This window comes from Vespa crabro, chromosome 2 (assembly GCF_910589235.1).
Source record: "Vespa crabro chromosome 2, iyVesCrab1.2, whole genome shotgun sequence".
Lineage (NCBI taxonomy): Eukaryota > Metazoa > Arthropoda > Insecta > Hymenoptera > Vespidae > Vespa > Vespa crabro.
The window spans coordinates 9,139,269-9,155,234 of record NC_060956.1 but is presented as its reverse complement, the minus strand read 5'-3'; the positions used below and the strand labels follow the sequence as shown (position 1 = coordinate 9,155,234).

Below are 15,966 nucleotides of genomic sequence, written 5' to 3'. Positions count from 1 at the left end.
TAATGTACAGTTTATAGAATGTTATATATATTATATATATAATATATATATTATATATATATAATATATATATAATATATATATAATATATATATAATATATATATATAAATATATATATATATATATATATATATATATATATATATGTGTGACATATAATTGTAAAGATTACTTTTTGTACTAAATGTATTAGAGCATTTCATTTACAAGAGCGTTTAAATAAAAAGAGAATAAAGAATAAAATTGTTTAGGATTTTATTCGTGATATGTTATATCTATGGCTGCTATTGAAAAACATCGATGTATTTTACAATTACATTATTATTATGAAAGAAAATTTGATAAATATAATATATACTACTACATAAATATCCTACACTCTTCAGTCAACGTGATACTTGTGATCTACAAGTACGTATATATAAATATTTTTAATATATAAATTATAATAATTAAATAAATACATGTAATTAATATTATTATCATGGAACATGTTCCGATTTAGTTTTATATACGTCCTTAATACACGATGAGAAATATCTTATGAAGATTGTATAGCATTTTATAAATAAAATGAAACATATCGATCGTTGTTTATATAGTTCTCATATACTTAATAAAAGAAGATCCTGAGAATGATTCTGAAAATCCTTAAAAATGATCCTGATAAAATTGATATCATCGAAGAACTAAAGCATTCTATTCGCGCGTTGCTATTTTGTATTTTTCCCCGTAATGATTAACTGATAAATTCCAACCATCCCAACTCGAGATTTTGAAATGCTTCTCTCCTTTGAAAATAATTTCCTTCGGCGTTTCTTCGATATATCTAATCTTCTTAAATTAAACTCTGCGTCGAATATTTAGAAAATTCAGTACGCATATTAAATAATTCTAATTTATAACAAAAGATGTTTGTTATACTTTTTCCTTACTATTTTTTCTATTTGGGATAAATAATCGATATAATTTAAGATAAGAAACGCCAAAAGAAATAAAAGAAACATTCCAAATGAACGATTTATATTTCGTGATACTTATAAATTCCCTATAATTCCGATTTTTCATCAAGCAGCAGAATCAACAGCCTCCTGTTGTACGTTCTTCGGTATCGAGGAATTACCGTTACTGCTTTCGCGTCCTTCCGTTCCCTCATTATCATCCATAGGAAATTCGAAAATTGGTTTAAAGCCACCGAAAAGTTGTGGCTTGAAATTCTCCGGATCGAATTCGCTTTTCTTCGACGATTCATCGTCGATATGGACATCATCGGTCTTATCATCGGATGTCGCCTTATCGTTAGATTCGATAACAACAACATTCCAACCATTTTTAGCTGGAGCTTCGGCTCTCAGACTGGCCACAAATGGTGCCATGAAATTCTGAGGGGATGGTGCAGAACTCGAAGAACTTGAAGGTTGTTGAGAGGGCAAGAGAATCGGTCGTTGATCGTTTTTATTCATTTTTGAGCCATCATCTTTAATGTCGACGTCCAAATGATGAGATGCTTCAGCCGTAGGCGTATAGACATAAGCTATTGGCGTAGACGAGGGATGATTGTTGTTTGGCATACGATGAAGAGTTGCTGAAATAACGCCATCGTTTTTTCTTTTCGAAAAAGGTACGAAATCTTGAAGATAAGGTATAACGTTTACGTGATCACCATCTTCTTTTTCCTCGTCCCTTTCGTTCGACGGACGACTTTCATGACGTTGATCGCTCGGAACAAGTATGGGAGTCTCTCTCACGGGTCCAGCGTATATGGAAGGATCTACTCTATCAAGAGAATAAGAAAAATCTCTAACTGGACGACCGTTGTAAAGATCAATCATCGTCGACTCCTCTTCGTTGATTTTCTCTCTAACCTTGTCATCTCGAAGAAGAGTCTCTGGTGGAAGAGGACGATGTGGTCCTCTAGTTCCTACTACGACACTTTCGTCTTCTCCAGAATCGTCAGGATCTATGTTAACCGCAGTGTTCACAGGATATACTACGTAAACCGGTGCCTCAGCTACTGAATCACGAATATCTTTTCTACGTTCCATCTCTTGAACCATCGTGTTTTTAGTCTCCTGATCTGGATCATTATTATTGGAAGATGCCAAACCCGTTGCCTCTTCCTCTTCTTCGAGCTCTCCTCGTTGTTGGATCATTTGCAAAGTGGTTACCCGTGGTGGATCTGCCGTTCTACGCCGTGGAAACAGAGGTGGCCTTGGTGGCATTTGAGGTGGTTCCTCCGAATAACGCTCGGACGTCTCTTCATCCTCCAACCGCAATTTCTGCTTTTGACCTGGCAACCGATTCGGCTGATTTGTATTCTCGTCGCTCTCTCCTCTGGAAGTTGATTGTACCGCTGCTGGGTGACGAAATCTCTTTACCGTTGGCTCACTTTCCTGAACAGAAGCAATGTTTTCTACTATTGTAGAAGATGATCCAGCGAGTCTGATGGCATGGATCGGTGGTGGGGGCGGATTCAATCTTTGAAGATATGATGGGACAGGTGGTAAGGGTCTTCTCGATGGTGGATGGACATGAGACGGTTGTCTAACCCTATTAGGATATGCTTGCGGCGCTGGTATTGTACCTATATTCTCTGGATTACGATGACCATGCGAGACTTTTGCGTTTGGCCTAAACTGTGGCAATATGTTCGGTAATTTTGTGTCAGAAGGATATGGTCGTCTTCGGATCGCTAAGGAATCAGGTATAGGAGGTGAAAGGGGAGGAGGAGGAAATGGTTTTCCACGTGCAGGAGGTAAAGGAAGCCTTTGAGGAGGTCTTGGATAATCGGGTCTTACAGTTCCACCATGCTGATGATGGAAATAATAAGGTGAAGGTGGCATTGGTCTTTCGGCGGGTGGTGTAAGATTTTCGGAAAGTTGAGGAAGATGATCGTCTACTGTTGAAACAATATCTGACTTAGTTTTCGAAGGCATTATTGTTGTTGAAGGTGGAAGTTCTTGAACCGTACCATCAGCTTCGTTAATAATGACAATATGTTCTTCAACTGGATGTTTTTCTTCCTCTGTTTTAGGAAAAGCTACGCGGTTGGAATCTTTTTCTTCATTTCGAACATCTTCCTGTTCCATGAGCATAGTACCTCGAACAATAGAGGACTGTATTTTTGATGATTCGATTTCGTTACTATTTTTTAAAGGTGGACCTGAATTTGGTGGCCACCATTTTTGAGGACCATATCCGAAATTAGGTTCAACAGCTACCGATGGATGAGCTACCGTTCTCTGTGGATCAGTCTCAAGGTCATAACTATCTTGACTAGTTGACACTTCACCATATATCGGTCTAAAGGATGCTTCTGAACCTGTCAAACCTCCATAAGGATTCTCACCGATCGCTGTACCAGGCGAATAGTAGCCTCCACCCTCCACATTTTGCCTATTTCCAAGTACGAAAGACACCGTATCCTGATCCGGTGGAACAACAATGTTACTCGTACTTCCTACTAGAATTTGTCCACCCATCCCAAGTGGTCGTTGATGAATAACCTGATGTTCTCCCACATTGGAAATCATCCCATCCGAAATACCAGGTCTTCGATTATCGACGACATTCTCGAATGTTGGAAGTTCTCGATCATCAGAATCGATAGACATCGAAGTAACTGGATGTGGAATAATCTGGAATTGTAGTGGATGGGTAGATATGATGTTGCTCGATGGTGATGATGGAGCCGAAGTGGAAACCAATGTGGTCGATCTCATCGTTGTACTTTCAGGTGTAGTAACGCTTGATTGAGTAGATGATGAAGTTGTACTCGAAACTATAAAATTCGGTGGAGCTGATATTGTACTTGAACTTATTAGTTCTTTAGGTACTTCCTTATCGAAAGAATAATCCTGCTCTTCGTTTGATTCATCGTGTATGTCATAATCCTCATACATATCGTACTCTTCTTTTTTCGAAGGTAATTGTACTACTGGTTTTCTATGAGGAGGTACTGCAAAATTATTTGGATTTTGATGGTCGGAGTTTATTGTTTCTTGAAATTTCTTTATTGGAATGTTGAATGAAGAAAGAATATCTTCATAATCATTACTGTTATTTATTGTATATCGTACAGTACTTGTGCTAGATGGTTTCCAAGTGGTAACGGGTGGTGCTTTAGTTGTAGTAGACGTTGTAGTCGAAGGCATAGTAGTCGTAATTGTTGTAGTAGTTGTTGGTACAGTTGTAGACATTGTCGATGGACGTAACGTAGTTGGTTTCATGGTGGTGGTGACAGCAGTAGTACTAGTCATCGTCGTCGTTGTAGTACTTGTTTTTGGGATATATGTTTTTCTAATAGGATAATATAAAGTAGTTTCTCGATGATAAGGCCTGTGATTGTATGTGCTATAGCTATTCGAGCCACTTTGAACCTTCGTGTTCGCATACGAACTCGAAATCAATGGATACTTATCTTTGTTATACTTATCGGAGGAATAACGAACGGGAAGATTGAGAAAGTCATGAAAACTCGGTGAATTCGGATTTATCTCGTTCGGACTAACGTCGTCGGGATCCTTATTCTCGATTTTCTTTTTCTTCGCGTGCAAATCAACATCTTCTTCCGGTGACATTTCGCTTGTTTCCTTGTCCTTGTCATTATCATCATATTCCTCGTAACGATCAGTGTAATTTAAGATTTTCACCGCTGGTGCTTTCTCGTAATCAATTTTTCCGGTAATGGGATCTTTTTCTAAAGAAAAAGGTCTCCCACCGTTGAAAGCGAAGGAAAATGGTGGCCCATATCGTGGACCTTCATCGTCCTTGGCCAGAGAGAAAGAACCGACAGTGCTTTCTTCGGCATCGAGATCAAGGTCAAGGGCGTCCAGTAAAGTCGATCTTCCCAAAGATGCATACTCGCGCTCGGCTGTTTGAGTTTTCGTTTTCGGATCATTGTTGTCCAGATGACCACCCATCAGATATTCGTTAACCACTTTACTAGCACTAGCTAGTGTGATTAATAATATCAACAGGATGGCATGCATCTTTTTCGTAGATATCTGAAACGATTTGATAGAAATACTAATTAACAAACGATTTGCTTCATTAACTCAATACAAATCTTTTTGTATCTTATCTCTATTTTGTAAAACGGAAACTATTTAATCGTAGGCTATTATTAAATTTGAAGGATGTGTTACACGTTTCATCCTATTTAAATCCTTTTTTTAACTTCTTTCCTTCCCAACTAGCGGGATCTTTAAGTAGAAGCGTAGGAAAAGTAATAAGGAACTGACCGTCCTTCGTGATCTACATTTACAACCTATCGGACGTGTACGTATGTAGATCTTATATTCATTTTATAGTACGTACGTATGCATATACCGGATTTGTCGTGACATTTAATTGCGTTACTGTAAAAACGCGTCACCGTTGCCTCGTATATATCATCGGATGTTCTAATGAATATGAATAAAGTTTCGAACGGCTATTAACGACGGCTAATAATACGTAAAGTAAGGATGATAAAAAGAGAAAACAAGTAGAGCTAACTCGAAACAATTTATAAATAACTCGAAAAAAAATAAATAAAAATAGAATATTAAAGGAACGATCATTTTAATAAGAATTTCTTTTTCGGGCAACGCATTTAAATTCCAAACTTTAATTACATTTCTTGCAATGTAACCGCAAGCACACTATCAGTTGATAGAAAAGAAAAAAGGCTACGAGTAAACGAGCATCGCATCTCACGTCGAACGGAATCGCGTTCCAGCGGCTAACGGGTTTCGTATTCTTTTCCCGTTCTTCTTTCTTCTCTTTCATTGCTCTTACACGACATTCTACTAGGTTTTGTTAAGACTACGGCACACACTAGCCAACAACATCAGCTTCGGGTACCGTATTTGGCATTAGCATTTCGTTACTCGCACTTTCGAGCAGGCTTTCGATACCAGGAATGAAACATCCGAAAGGAATACTATTTACTATACATATCTACTGTGAATTCGATTGATCATTTTTTTAAATGCTACTAATTTGTCGATCTTTAAATTTGATAAAAAACACAAAACTATATGCATATTATTATCAATATTTTTTATATTATAATATAATATTTAATTGTATATATGTAGAGAATTTTATTTTATTGTTATATATAATATTTATTTTTTTATAATTTTTTTTACTATGCCATTATTATCATTAATTTATATGTACAAATTTATTACCGATTCGATATTGTTCATTTGCGTTATTTTAATGACGACGTTCTCTGGTATGACCGCGAGAAAAATGAGAGCGTTGACCGTAAAAGATAAACGCAGGTCGACGAACGGGTATTTATGTGGGCGGTGGAAAGACCTCGGATTATTTCGATGAGCTCTAAAATCGTTCAAGGTCTTTTTCTGTCTTGGACCATGAGCCTGACCGTGACCCTATCTTAGCATAACGTAACTCGAATCGACCTACTTCCTTAAAAGTTTCGGCTGTTCCATCCTTGAATGCGGTTTTGAGTACGATGACATGAATCATCGATATCCGTTCAACCTTATCAACGCGTACTAAATAGATATTTCCGTGTATACAAGAATTATACGTGCTACTTTCTAATTAACTCCGTGTCTTTCTACATGAATTTTAATTAATTTTTTTTTTTTTTAATATAAATTTTCTAATATATAAAGTATTTCCTCGCGCGTGATTTTTTCTCATGTCATAAAACAATCTATATTCATTTTTTTTTTCTTTCTGATATTGATCCGTAAAAATCCACAACAAATCACATCTGTGATATATACATTAGTATACTTTAATAAACCCGATAAGAAAACGTAAGAAAGAAAAGATCCCTTCTACGTACGTAGCCCAGATAAATTATTTCGCGTTAACCACTTCTCTTTTCTTATAAATGATAGGATGTCAACGGCATGTAATTAAATCTTGTACGAACTCTAACGTTTTATACAATGATAAAAGAATCTTCGCCAATGTATATCTACTTAATGTTATCACTTTGATTTTTCAATAAAATTTATATCATTAAATTGAATTTAAATTGTTCAAATTCTTAAAATTTCTCATAAATTATCATATTTACCTGATAAATCAAAGAACGATGGTAGATGAACGCTGTTAGATCACCAACGAGAATGAACTGGTCAATTATTCACGTTCCTTCCAATGATTCATAAGTGAACGATCTAACACGTGCTTGATTCTCGTACGAATCCTAAGTTGACCGATTTTCTTCAATATATTACGCAAAATAAAAAGAGAAAAAGAGAGAAAGAGAGAGAGAGAGAGAAAGAATAAAAAGGAACTCGATGGATGATCGATCGCGATCTCGAGGGACTTGTCCCTCTTCCTCCTTTAACGCAAAAGCGAGAGCTGGCCGCTCTGGAAAGATGCGACGCTCGCCTTTAAGGATCAAACACTCGTAGTTCACGGAAACTCTCTCTCTACGGTCCGCGAGAAGGTCACGCGTCGACTGAAGAGGATGGTCATTATGATGGTAGCAGGAAGACGATGAGGCCACCGATGGTAACACGAGGACGAAACTGTATAAGAGAAGGTGGTGGAGGAGAAGAAAGAAATGTAGAAAGAGGTGGAAGAGGAAAAGGTGCCCGAAGAAAGCGACGCTCCTCACGTTGATGTTCATAAAGGGAAGCCTCACAATACGAATGAATTTCTCGTTCCTGATTTAATTGTTGACTCAAAGACCCAATACGCATCTTCAATTCTACCATTTATAAATTTCAATAGATTCCAATAATCCATGTTTTTTTTTATATATATACATATCTTCTTCAAAAGTATATCTCACAATTTTCTTTTATTTAAATATATAATTCGAAATTTGTTACGTTTTAGGTATTACCACTGATTTTCATCTTATCACTGATGTTTTGCTTCTTAAAAGTCGTAGAGAAAAAAATTTTTAAGGATTAATGTTTTTTTTAATATAATCATAAATTAATAAAATTTTCTTTTATATAAAACCAATGGTTACATTAGAACACAGAGAGAAATAATAATATGAAAGGAATAATAAATGAAGTAGTTTTTATTCCATGAAAATCTGATCATAGATATTATCGTGCTAAGTAACTTTTCCTCTTCGCAGAAAAATACTGTAAGCAGAGAGGAAGAGCTGAAAGAGCCAAGTTGGACCGAACTAATGGACGTGGTATGGACTCGGCGGAACGGTACGCGGAACAGTTAGACGACGACCTACATTACAGAAACAACTCAGGGACGAACAACGTGCTAGTTTCTTCAACATTAAATGTGAAAAATACATCGATGTGAGTTCTACCCCCTTTCTTGCAATACAATCCTACGATTATTTAAAATTCAAGCAAATTAAACAATTTTAAATAAGCATACTTTTTAACTAAAATGCAGGTGTTGCAATAAGTTCTTACTTTCTAGAATCGCAAAAAGTATAAAAGATAATTATCTTCCAAACAAACTGAAATATTGAAAATTTTTATTTAGATGTTTGTTTCGTAACGATATCAAATATGTGTCACGCCTGAATACACTATATACTGAATACACGTCACTATAATGTTGCCTATCAAAGGGATCAAAAAATTTCTTAACAATAAATGACACTTGCAATCTGCGATCGCTATTATCGACGAAATATAAATTGTCTGGTTACACACGCGATATTTAAAACATCTATATAATTATATACTCATAAATAAATAATAATTGTAAATTAAACAATAAAAAGCACATTATATAAACATTATAATATATTTCATCAAACATGTTTCCATATCTTTTCAAAAATTATTAAAAATAAAGTTAAATCTGTTTGGAATATAATAAATACAATTTAATCTAAAACTTTTGATATTTTTAATTGACATATAAATATAATAGATTAAAATATATAGGGTTGGCAACTAAGTGATTGCCGGATTTCAAATAAGAAGGATACGACAAAATCCGTAATCATTTAGTTGCCAACCCAATAGATATAAATGTACTTTATCTTTGATTAGTCAAATAGACCGAAACCTAGATCTTCCTGGTCACTTTCGTCTGAATATTTATCTTCGTATTTATTTAGACATTTCTTACTCACATTGACTGAAATACTTTTCGTTGATTCTATTTCTAAAAATTTTTGAATAATACAATCATATCCATTAAATTTCATAATATCCTTCAATGTATATCCTTGTCTATTACAAATAGTTGTAATTGTTTTAAATTCGTTACAATCTAAATTCTGTAATTTATGAATAATTTCAATTTTTCCATATTTTGCATCTTCAAATAATTCCTGTACAAATTTTAAATAATCAATAATATCTTTGTCCATAGAAAGATCCATTGGTATTTTGCCTTCTTTATTTTTTTCATTATAGATTGCACCATGACTCAATAAAAGTTTTACAAGATCGATAAAATTGTTCTTTGCAGCCATATGAAGAGCAGTCATGCCATTTGTTGTTTTTAAATTAATGAACTCATTTAGAATTCTAGTTTTCTCCGCATTTGTAAGCAAAATTGCAATTATATCTTTCATACCCTTGAAAGTAGCAAAATGTAACGTTGTGTGCTTTGTATTATTAATTTGAGTAAAATCAGCTTTATGATTTAATAGCAACATTGTAATATCTGTATGATCATGACAAATGGCAACATGTAAAAGACTATTACCATTATTCTCTTTAGCATTAATAAGTTCTTTTTGTATTTGGATACATTTAGCAACCTCTGTTTCATCTCCTACTTTTACATACTCAAATATTTTTTCTGATAATTGAAGTATGCTTTTAATTTTATCATTAGTAGTAAGTTTTATTGGTGTTTCAAATTGTAAAGTTTCGGCATTATATATTGCACCATTATCCAATAAATATTTAACTATACTCTCATTTCCTCTTAGTGCAGCATAATGTAAAGGCATCCAATTATTTATATTTTGAGCATTTACGAATTTATATTTAGTAATAAAATTAACATTTCCTCTATATCGTAGATGTTTAAACAAGTTTTTCACTATGCTTTCATGACCATATTGTGCCATATAATGTAATACATTTGTTTTAAGATTATCTAATGGAATATTTAACAAATTAACTCCACCAAAAAGTAAAGATTCTATACTTTTCCAGGATGCATTTTCATTCACAGCAGTAAACAGTTTGTTTTTAGAAATGATTATATTTCCAAATATTCTATTATTTAAATCTATTGGTTTTTTATTTTCAATGTTAGTAGCAGAAATATTTGCGCCATTTTCAATCAATATCTTTGCTGTAAAATTATTATATGTTGTACCACATAAATGCAATGGTGTATCACCATTATTATCAGTAATGTCAATATTTATACCTTTCTCTATCAAAAAATATACCAAATTTGGTAACTCGGTAAAATTTATATCGATATATGTATTTATTTCAATAATACTATGTAATACGGATTTTCCATCTTTTGTAACTGCTTTAATATTAGCACCTTGTTCTATCAAATACTCTGCTATAATTACATTTTTGACAAAGTGCAATGGTGTATACCCTTCAAAATTAGGGATATTTACGTCTACACCTTTTTCCACTAAATATTCCACTATAGGAAAATTAAAAGCTGTATGTAAAGGTGTGTTTCCTTCACTGTTTTTAGCATTTATATCAGCACCATTTTCCACAAGACACTTTACTATAGAAAGATGATTAGCATAATGTAATGGTGTGCTATTAGATTTATCTGTAATATTTACATTAGCTCCTTTATCTATAAGAAGTTTTACCACAGATAAATTGTGTACCAAATGCAATGGTGCTTTTAAATGATCATGGCTATCAATAACACTATTAACATCTGTTCCCAATTCTATTAATAAAGTTTGTAATCTTATGTCACGGCAATAAATAGCCCAATATAATGGACTACCACCACCTTTATTATTAAGATCTGCACCATTTTTAACAAAAAACGTTACCATTTCTGAAGTTCCATTATGTTTTACTAATAAACAAAGAGGTGTTCTACCATCACGTTCAGTAGCATTAATATCTGCTCCATTTGTTATAAGAAATTTCATTAATTCATCTGAATTCCAATTTCGAGAAGCCCAATGTAGAAGTGTACCTCCTAATCTCTGTCGAGCATAATGGGTATTTATATAAATTCTGTTTATGTTAGCACCTTTTTCTACTAAAAGTTTAGCTGTTCGGAAATTTTTATCATAGAGAGCACATTGTAGTGGTGTATAGCCGAATACATTTTCTGCATCAATTTCTGCACCATTATTAATGAGAAATTCTGTAATTTCAAAAGAAACTGGACATGATACAGCAAAATGTAATGGTGTACTATTTCTGGAAGTACGTGTGTTTATATCAGCTCCCATTTTGCATAAAAATATAACAATTTCCAATTGTCCTTGTTTGACTGCTATAATTAAAGGTGTTTCATCCTCATTTATTTTTAAATTAATATTAATTCCTTTATTAATTAGCTGTTTTAGCAGTTCAAGCAAACCATTCTTGATGACATAGTGTAATACTTTTTCTTCATTATTATTATTAAATGTAAGAGAAGCATCTTTCTCTATTAATAATGTAACTATATTTTCATTACTTTCTACCATGGCATATTCTACAAGTGGTATATTTTGATTTTCATAGTAAACTTTAATATTAACATTGGCACCTTTCTGTATAAGTTCTTCTATGATCTTCATAGATTTCTTTTTTATAGCTATTTGCAAGGGAAACTTATCACTATTATTACAAGCATTAACATTAGCTCCTTTAGAAATCAAATCTATAACTTTACATAAATCATCCTTTTGAATAGCATCACATAAATCATTAGATAGATCACTCTCCATTTTCTCTGTTATAGAGTACGGCTGTTTTTTTGAAAATATATTATACATAAACTGAAACAAAATAAAATCATATATTAAACATTTTGATGAATTTACAAAAAATATGTAATGTAAAAAAATGTTACTGAACTCTTTAAATTGTATAAAAATTAGATAATATTTAGAAATGAAGCATATTAATGCTTTACTAACAAATATTGAAATAAATAAAGGATATATATAAATATTATTTACTTTTTTCTTTCTTTCTCTTTATATATATGTATGTATATATAAACTTAATTTAAATATATATATATACATAATTTAAGTATATATATAATATATATATGTGTATATGTATGTATATGTATAATACATATGTATATATAAATTCATAACATTGTGCAAGAGAAAAGTTTAATATTGATTAAATTTGAAATATCAACTTCTAATTTTTTTATCTGCATACATACATACACGGCATTGCTCATCATGTTGCAATCAAAATATGAGTTCATTGGAACTAACTCTTCATAAACATGATATAATATTGACTATTTATTTCACATACATTTAAAAAATTAAAAAACAAGTATAAAACAAGATCCAGCGTCAAATCATATTGTTTAATATAATTTTTTATTACTTGATATATCTCAAACCAATTCGAGATACCTTCATAATCGATTCATAATCGATGACAATATAATATATTTAACCAAATTCGAATTAAATGTAATTTAAATTTGTTTTCTAAATTATATCACTTATCGTATATTTTTTAATCATGTTTTTAAAAATAGATTAAACATTAAACATAGAATTGAAACGGTTTTAACAGACAAAAGAAATTGCAAGTAAACAATATTTATGTCGTACATTAAACGAGCTGTTATTTTCCTCTGTTGCTACGCGATTGGTCCAACTTGTTAGAAATTTCACTTTATTACTCCGTGGTACATTCACGAAATTGTATATTACAATGAATCTACAACGAACTCTCCTCCCGTTTTATACCTTGCTATTAATGATTGTACAATATTACGTTATATTATGTATGATCACATTTCACATATAAAGTACATATATACTAAACTTATATATTTATATGGTTTTTGTGTGTATTTACTTTAATAATATACTAAACTTCAAGCAATTGAATTTTGAAAAAATCGTCATGTAATTGACAATAAAAACGTAAAGTAAGATAGCAATTAAACTAGTGGAAATATATGGTAAAAATGATATTTAACACAATTCGAAAAATCTTGCATTAAAAGATAGATATTCATAAATTATTTTTTGTTATGTTCATATTAACTATTACGCATGCGTATGAAAATAACAGTCAAGTATTTTCGGTTCTGCGAGGTTTTCAAGTGGAATTGGCAAATCCGACAGTCATTGTAGATTAGCCATTTGTGTATGGACGTTAGAACTCAATGTGCATAAATAAAAAGAAAAGATACACGTAAGTTTTCTATTTTAAGATATCCGATCTTGTAAATTTTGTAGCTGTTGTCACGAATTGTGTAAAAAGTATTGAGATGATTCTTCGAGCAAGTATTTTTATCGCCTTTTTGATTTTAACGATCGAGGCAAAAAAGTACAATCACAACGGCGATAAGTATCGACACTGGAAAGAATTCGAAGAATTTCTCGAATGGAAGAAAATGAAAGAACAGAAAGAAATAGAAGGGAAATGGTCGATCGATTTTACTGATAATTCATCGGATTCAATGAAAAAATATGGAAAAGAAGATAGACGATCACAAGATCCACCTCCGGTTGAAGATGCTGTTTTAATGGCAAGATATATTGTTAATCAAGCTGGTACGTATGACGTTTTTTAAGTTGAAACAATATTCTTTTTTTCCAATATATGATGAAATAAAAAAGATTGTGACTTGAATGATCCTATTTATATCATGTAACTAAATTTATCTTTAAATATCATAATCACTGTTGCATTTGATTAATTAAATTCTACACTATTTTTACAAGGATTTCGTAGTTTTTTGCAATTAAATTTCAACGAAATTACCTTTTTTTTTTTTTTTTTAATAAAAATACTTACTATTTTCCTAATTATATAAGATCAAACAGAGAATGTATTTATCGACACTATTTGAACTGTTGATTATTCCCGCTTATTTTTAATATTGACATAGTTCGTAAAGAGTGAGCATAGATATAAAAACTAAACACATGATCGTACGTTATTAGAATTAATCTTGATTCCGTGCATATGTTACTATTACCTCAAATATGCATAAAAAATATAAATATTGAACATATGTTTTTTCTTATTTCTGGATTGTTCTGAAAAAACATACATATATGAGTGATAATTATCTTCACTATTTGTTTTTACGAGTCGAAACAAACATGTCCAAATTTTTTATAAATGTTCGTAACCTTATTAGAATTCAAAAGAATCAATATATTTATTTACGACATAGCATAATTAAACGTGAATTTCACAAGACATTGTCCCTGCTTGTAAGAAATCTTGCCAGTTATCCTTATATATCCAAAAATAATCAACTATTACGGAAATATCTTGACGTCAGTCGACATTCTTCATTAATTTAAGTAGAACATTTAAAATAAGAAATGATATATTTTCTGAAAACATCATCATATTTTTAGTTTAGTTGTGAAATAAAAAAATTAAACGACAATATCAATTTCGTTAAATAATGGATGATATTATTTTTATCATTTTTGTAAATTTTATTTAGATTAAATAATTTTCACTTTAATTTTATTTTATCTAATTCGAGATAAGTGAATGATATCAATATGATTTCATTGATCGTTTAAAAATATTCATTTTTATGTTTCACGATTTTAAAATTAATATGTTTATAGATTGGACCTCTGTGGCGACTATAAGTACACGACAAGAGATTGAAACATTTCCAACGGTTAATTTAGTTTCCTTTTCCGATGGTCCATTAGGTAATGGATCTGGAATACCTTATCTTTATCTCACACCTTTGGACTTCACATCACAAGATCTAACTGTATGTATCAATAAGTATAATATTGAAAATATATTTATAATAGAATATGTTAATATGAAATTTTATATAAGACGTATTATTCTTTCTGATATCTGGCTAAATGATAAGATACCATTATCAAACGTTCTTTTATCTTTTATTCTTATAAATTCTATATAATCCTTTCATGTATAAAATAAGATATATATACATGACAAGTATTAATCAAATATACTATTCTGATTACAGAAAGATAATCGAGCTACTCTTTTCATGACTTTAGCTCAAGAAAATTATTGTAGAGAAAAAATATGGGATCCAATGGATCCACGCTGTGCAAGGGTCATACTTACTGGAAAGATAAAAGCAGTTAATAAAGAATAAGTGAAATAATTTTAAGAAAGAATTTATGTAAAATAAATATTTAATATTACGATATTATAATATTTACAGATAAAAAATGATAGTCCTGAGATGGAATTAGCTAAAAGTGCTGTGTATGGACGTCATCCTGCTTTGGAAAACATGCCTGCAGGTACAGTTAATAATTAATCTATGTAATATAATAATTATTAATCTATGTGATTGTATATAGGTTAATATCTGCAGAAATATTATCAAAATATACTTTTCAGATCACCATTTCTATTTTGCCAAATTGAAAATGATGTCTATCGCAGTTTTGGATACATTTGGTGGTCCAAAATATGTCAGTGTAAAGGATTACTTACATCCACCAACACCAAATGTCACTGAAGAATTCTATAAACGTATTCGTAAACAGCAACAAGATTATGCGAGTGATTCTCAAGAGGCATATAATATGAAACCAATGACAAATTTTCTAAATCCAATTGTCCGTAATATTTAAATATCGTATTATTAACTAAGCAAAGTCAATTTATATATTCACAGTAAATGTACATTATAAAATTTCATTGTATTTATACTTTTTGAAATACTTGTATCACATTTTTTATAATGTTTACACATGTAATGATTACTATACTATGGACTGTGATACAAATTGATAATACCTAATGTAAATATTTAATAGAATAATATTTTTCATGCTTTACCAAATATATAAATTAAATTATTTTCTCAAAAACTCAAAATAGTTATAAAATTATTTTATGTATATTAAAATACATTAAAAACT

At 31.4% G+C, this 15,966-nt stretch overlaps 3 protein-coding genes across 11 annotated transcripts; 1 reads left to right on the top strand and 2 right to left on the bottom strand.

Moving 5' to 3' along the window:
• Nucleotides 1-163: 163 nt before the first annotated feature.
• On the bottom strand, nt 164-8,083 carry LOC124433058. 3 transcript variants are annotated; one of them, XM_046982591.1, is made up of 3 exons: nt 6,182-6,933; nt 4,087-5,008; nt 164-3,960 (listed from the first exon to the last, which is right to left on the bottom strand). In XM_046982591.1, exons 1-3 carry the CDS (start codon nt 6,197-6,199, stop codon nt 1,070-1,072), a joined length of 3,831 nt encoding a protein of 1,276 aa, XP_046838547.1. In that variant the 5' UTR covers nt 6,200-6,933; the 3' UTR covers nt 164-1,069. The 3 variants fall into 3 exon arrangements, with proteins under 3 accessions (XP_046838547.1, XP_046838545.1, XP_046838544.1); XM_046982589.1 differs by lacking the exon at nt 6,182-6,933 and adding an exon at nt 7,051-8,083 and having other exon boundaries at nt 164-5,008; XM_046982588.1 differs by having other exon boundaries at nt 164-5,008.
• Nucleotides 8,084-8,805: 722 nt separating this feature from the next.
• On the bottom strand, nt 8,806-14,204 carry LOC124433059 (ankyrin-1-like). Of its 7 annotated transcripts, none has more exons than XM_046982598.1 (2): nt 13,874-14,204; nt 8,806-11,865 (listed from the first exon to the last, which is right to left on the bottom strand). In XM_046982598.1, exon 2 carries the CDS (start codon nt 11,860-11,862, stop codon nt 8,965-8,967), a length of 2,898 nt encoding a protein of 965 aa, XP_046838554.1. In that variant the 5' UTR covers nt 11,863-11,865; nt 13,874-14,204; the 3' UTR covers nt 8,806-8,964. The 7 variants fall into 7 exon arrangements, with proteins under 7 accessions (XP_046838554.1, XP_046838550.1, XP_046838552.1 ...); XM_046982594.1 differs by lacking the exon at nt 13,874-14,204 and adding an exon at nt 12,676-12,805; XM_046982596.1 differs by lacking the exon at nt 13,874-14,204 and adding an exon at nt 12,368-12,665.
• On the top strand, nt 13,131-15,889 carry LOC124433061 (protein CREG1). The gene is made up of 5 exons (XM_046982602.1): nt 13,131-13,629; nt 14,671-14,825; nt 15,054-15,173; nt 15,258-15,339; nt 15,440-15,889. The coding sequence occupies exons 1-5, from the start codon at nt 13,344-13,346 to the stop codon at nt 15,673-15,675; spliced, it is 879 nt and encodes a 292-aa protein (XP_046838558.1). The 5' UTR covers nt 13,131-13,343; the 3' UTR covers nt 15,676-15,889.
• The last annotated feature ends 77 nt before the right edge of the window (nt 15,890-15,966 follow it).

What these genes read in the sequence shown, in the direction of transcription:
- LOC124433059 (XM_046982592.1), bottom strand. Translation starts at nt 12,314, where the DNA reads ATGAACTCATATTTTGATTGCAACATGATGAGCAATGCCGTGTAT. An exon ending in TGATGAGCAATGCCGTGTAT is followed by an intron (nt 11,866 to 12,269) that starts GTATGTATGCAG and finishes ATTTTGTTTCAG; the next exon opens with TTTATGTATAATATATTTTC.
- LOC124433061 (XM_046982602.1), top strand. Translation starts at nt 13,344, where the DNA reads ATGATTCTTCGAGCAAGTATTTTTATCGCCTTTTTGATTTTAACGATC. An exon ending in ATATATTGTTAATCAAGCTG is followed by an intron (nt 13,630 to 14,670) that starts GTACGTATGACG and finishes ATATGTTTATAG; the next exon opens with ATTGGACCTCTGTGGCGACT. An exon ending in TCACATCACAAGATCTAACT is followed by an intron (nt 14,826 to 15,053) that starts GTATGTATCAAT and finishes TTCTGATTACAG; the next exon opens with AAAGATAATCGAGCTACTCT.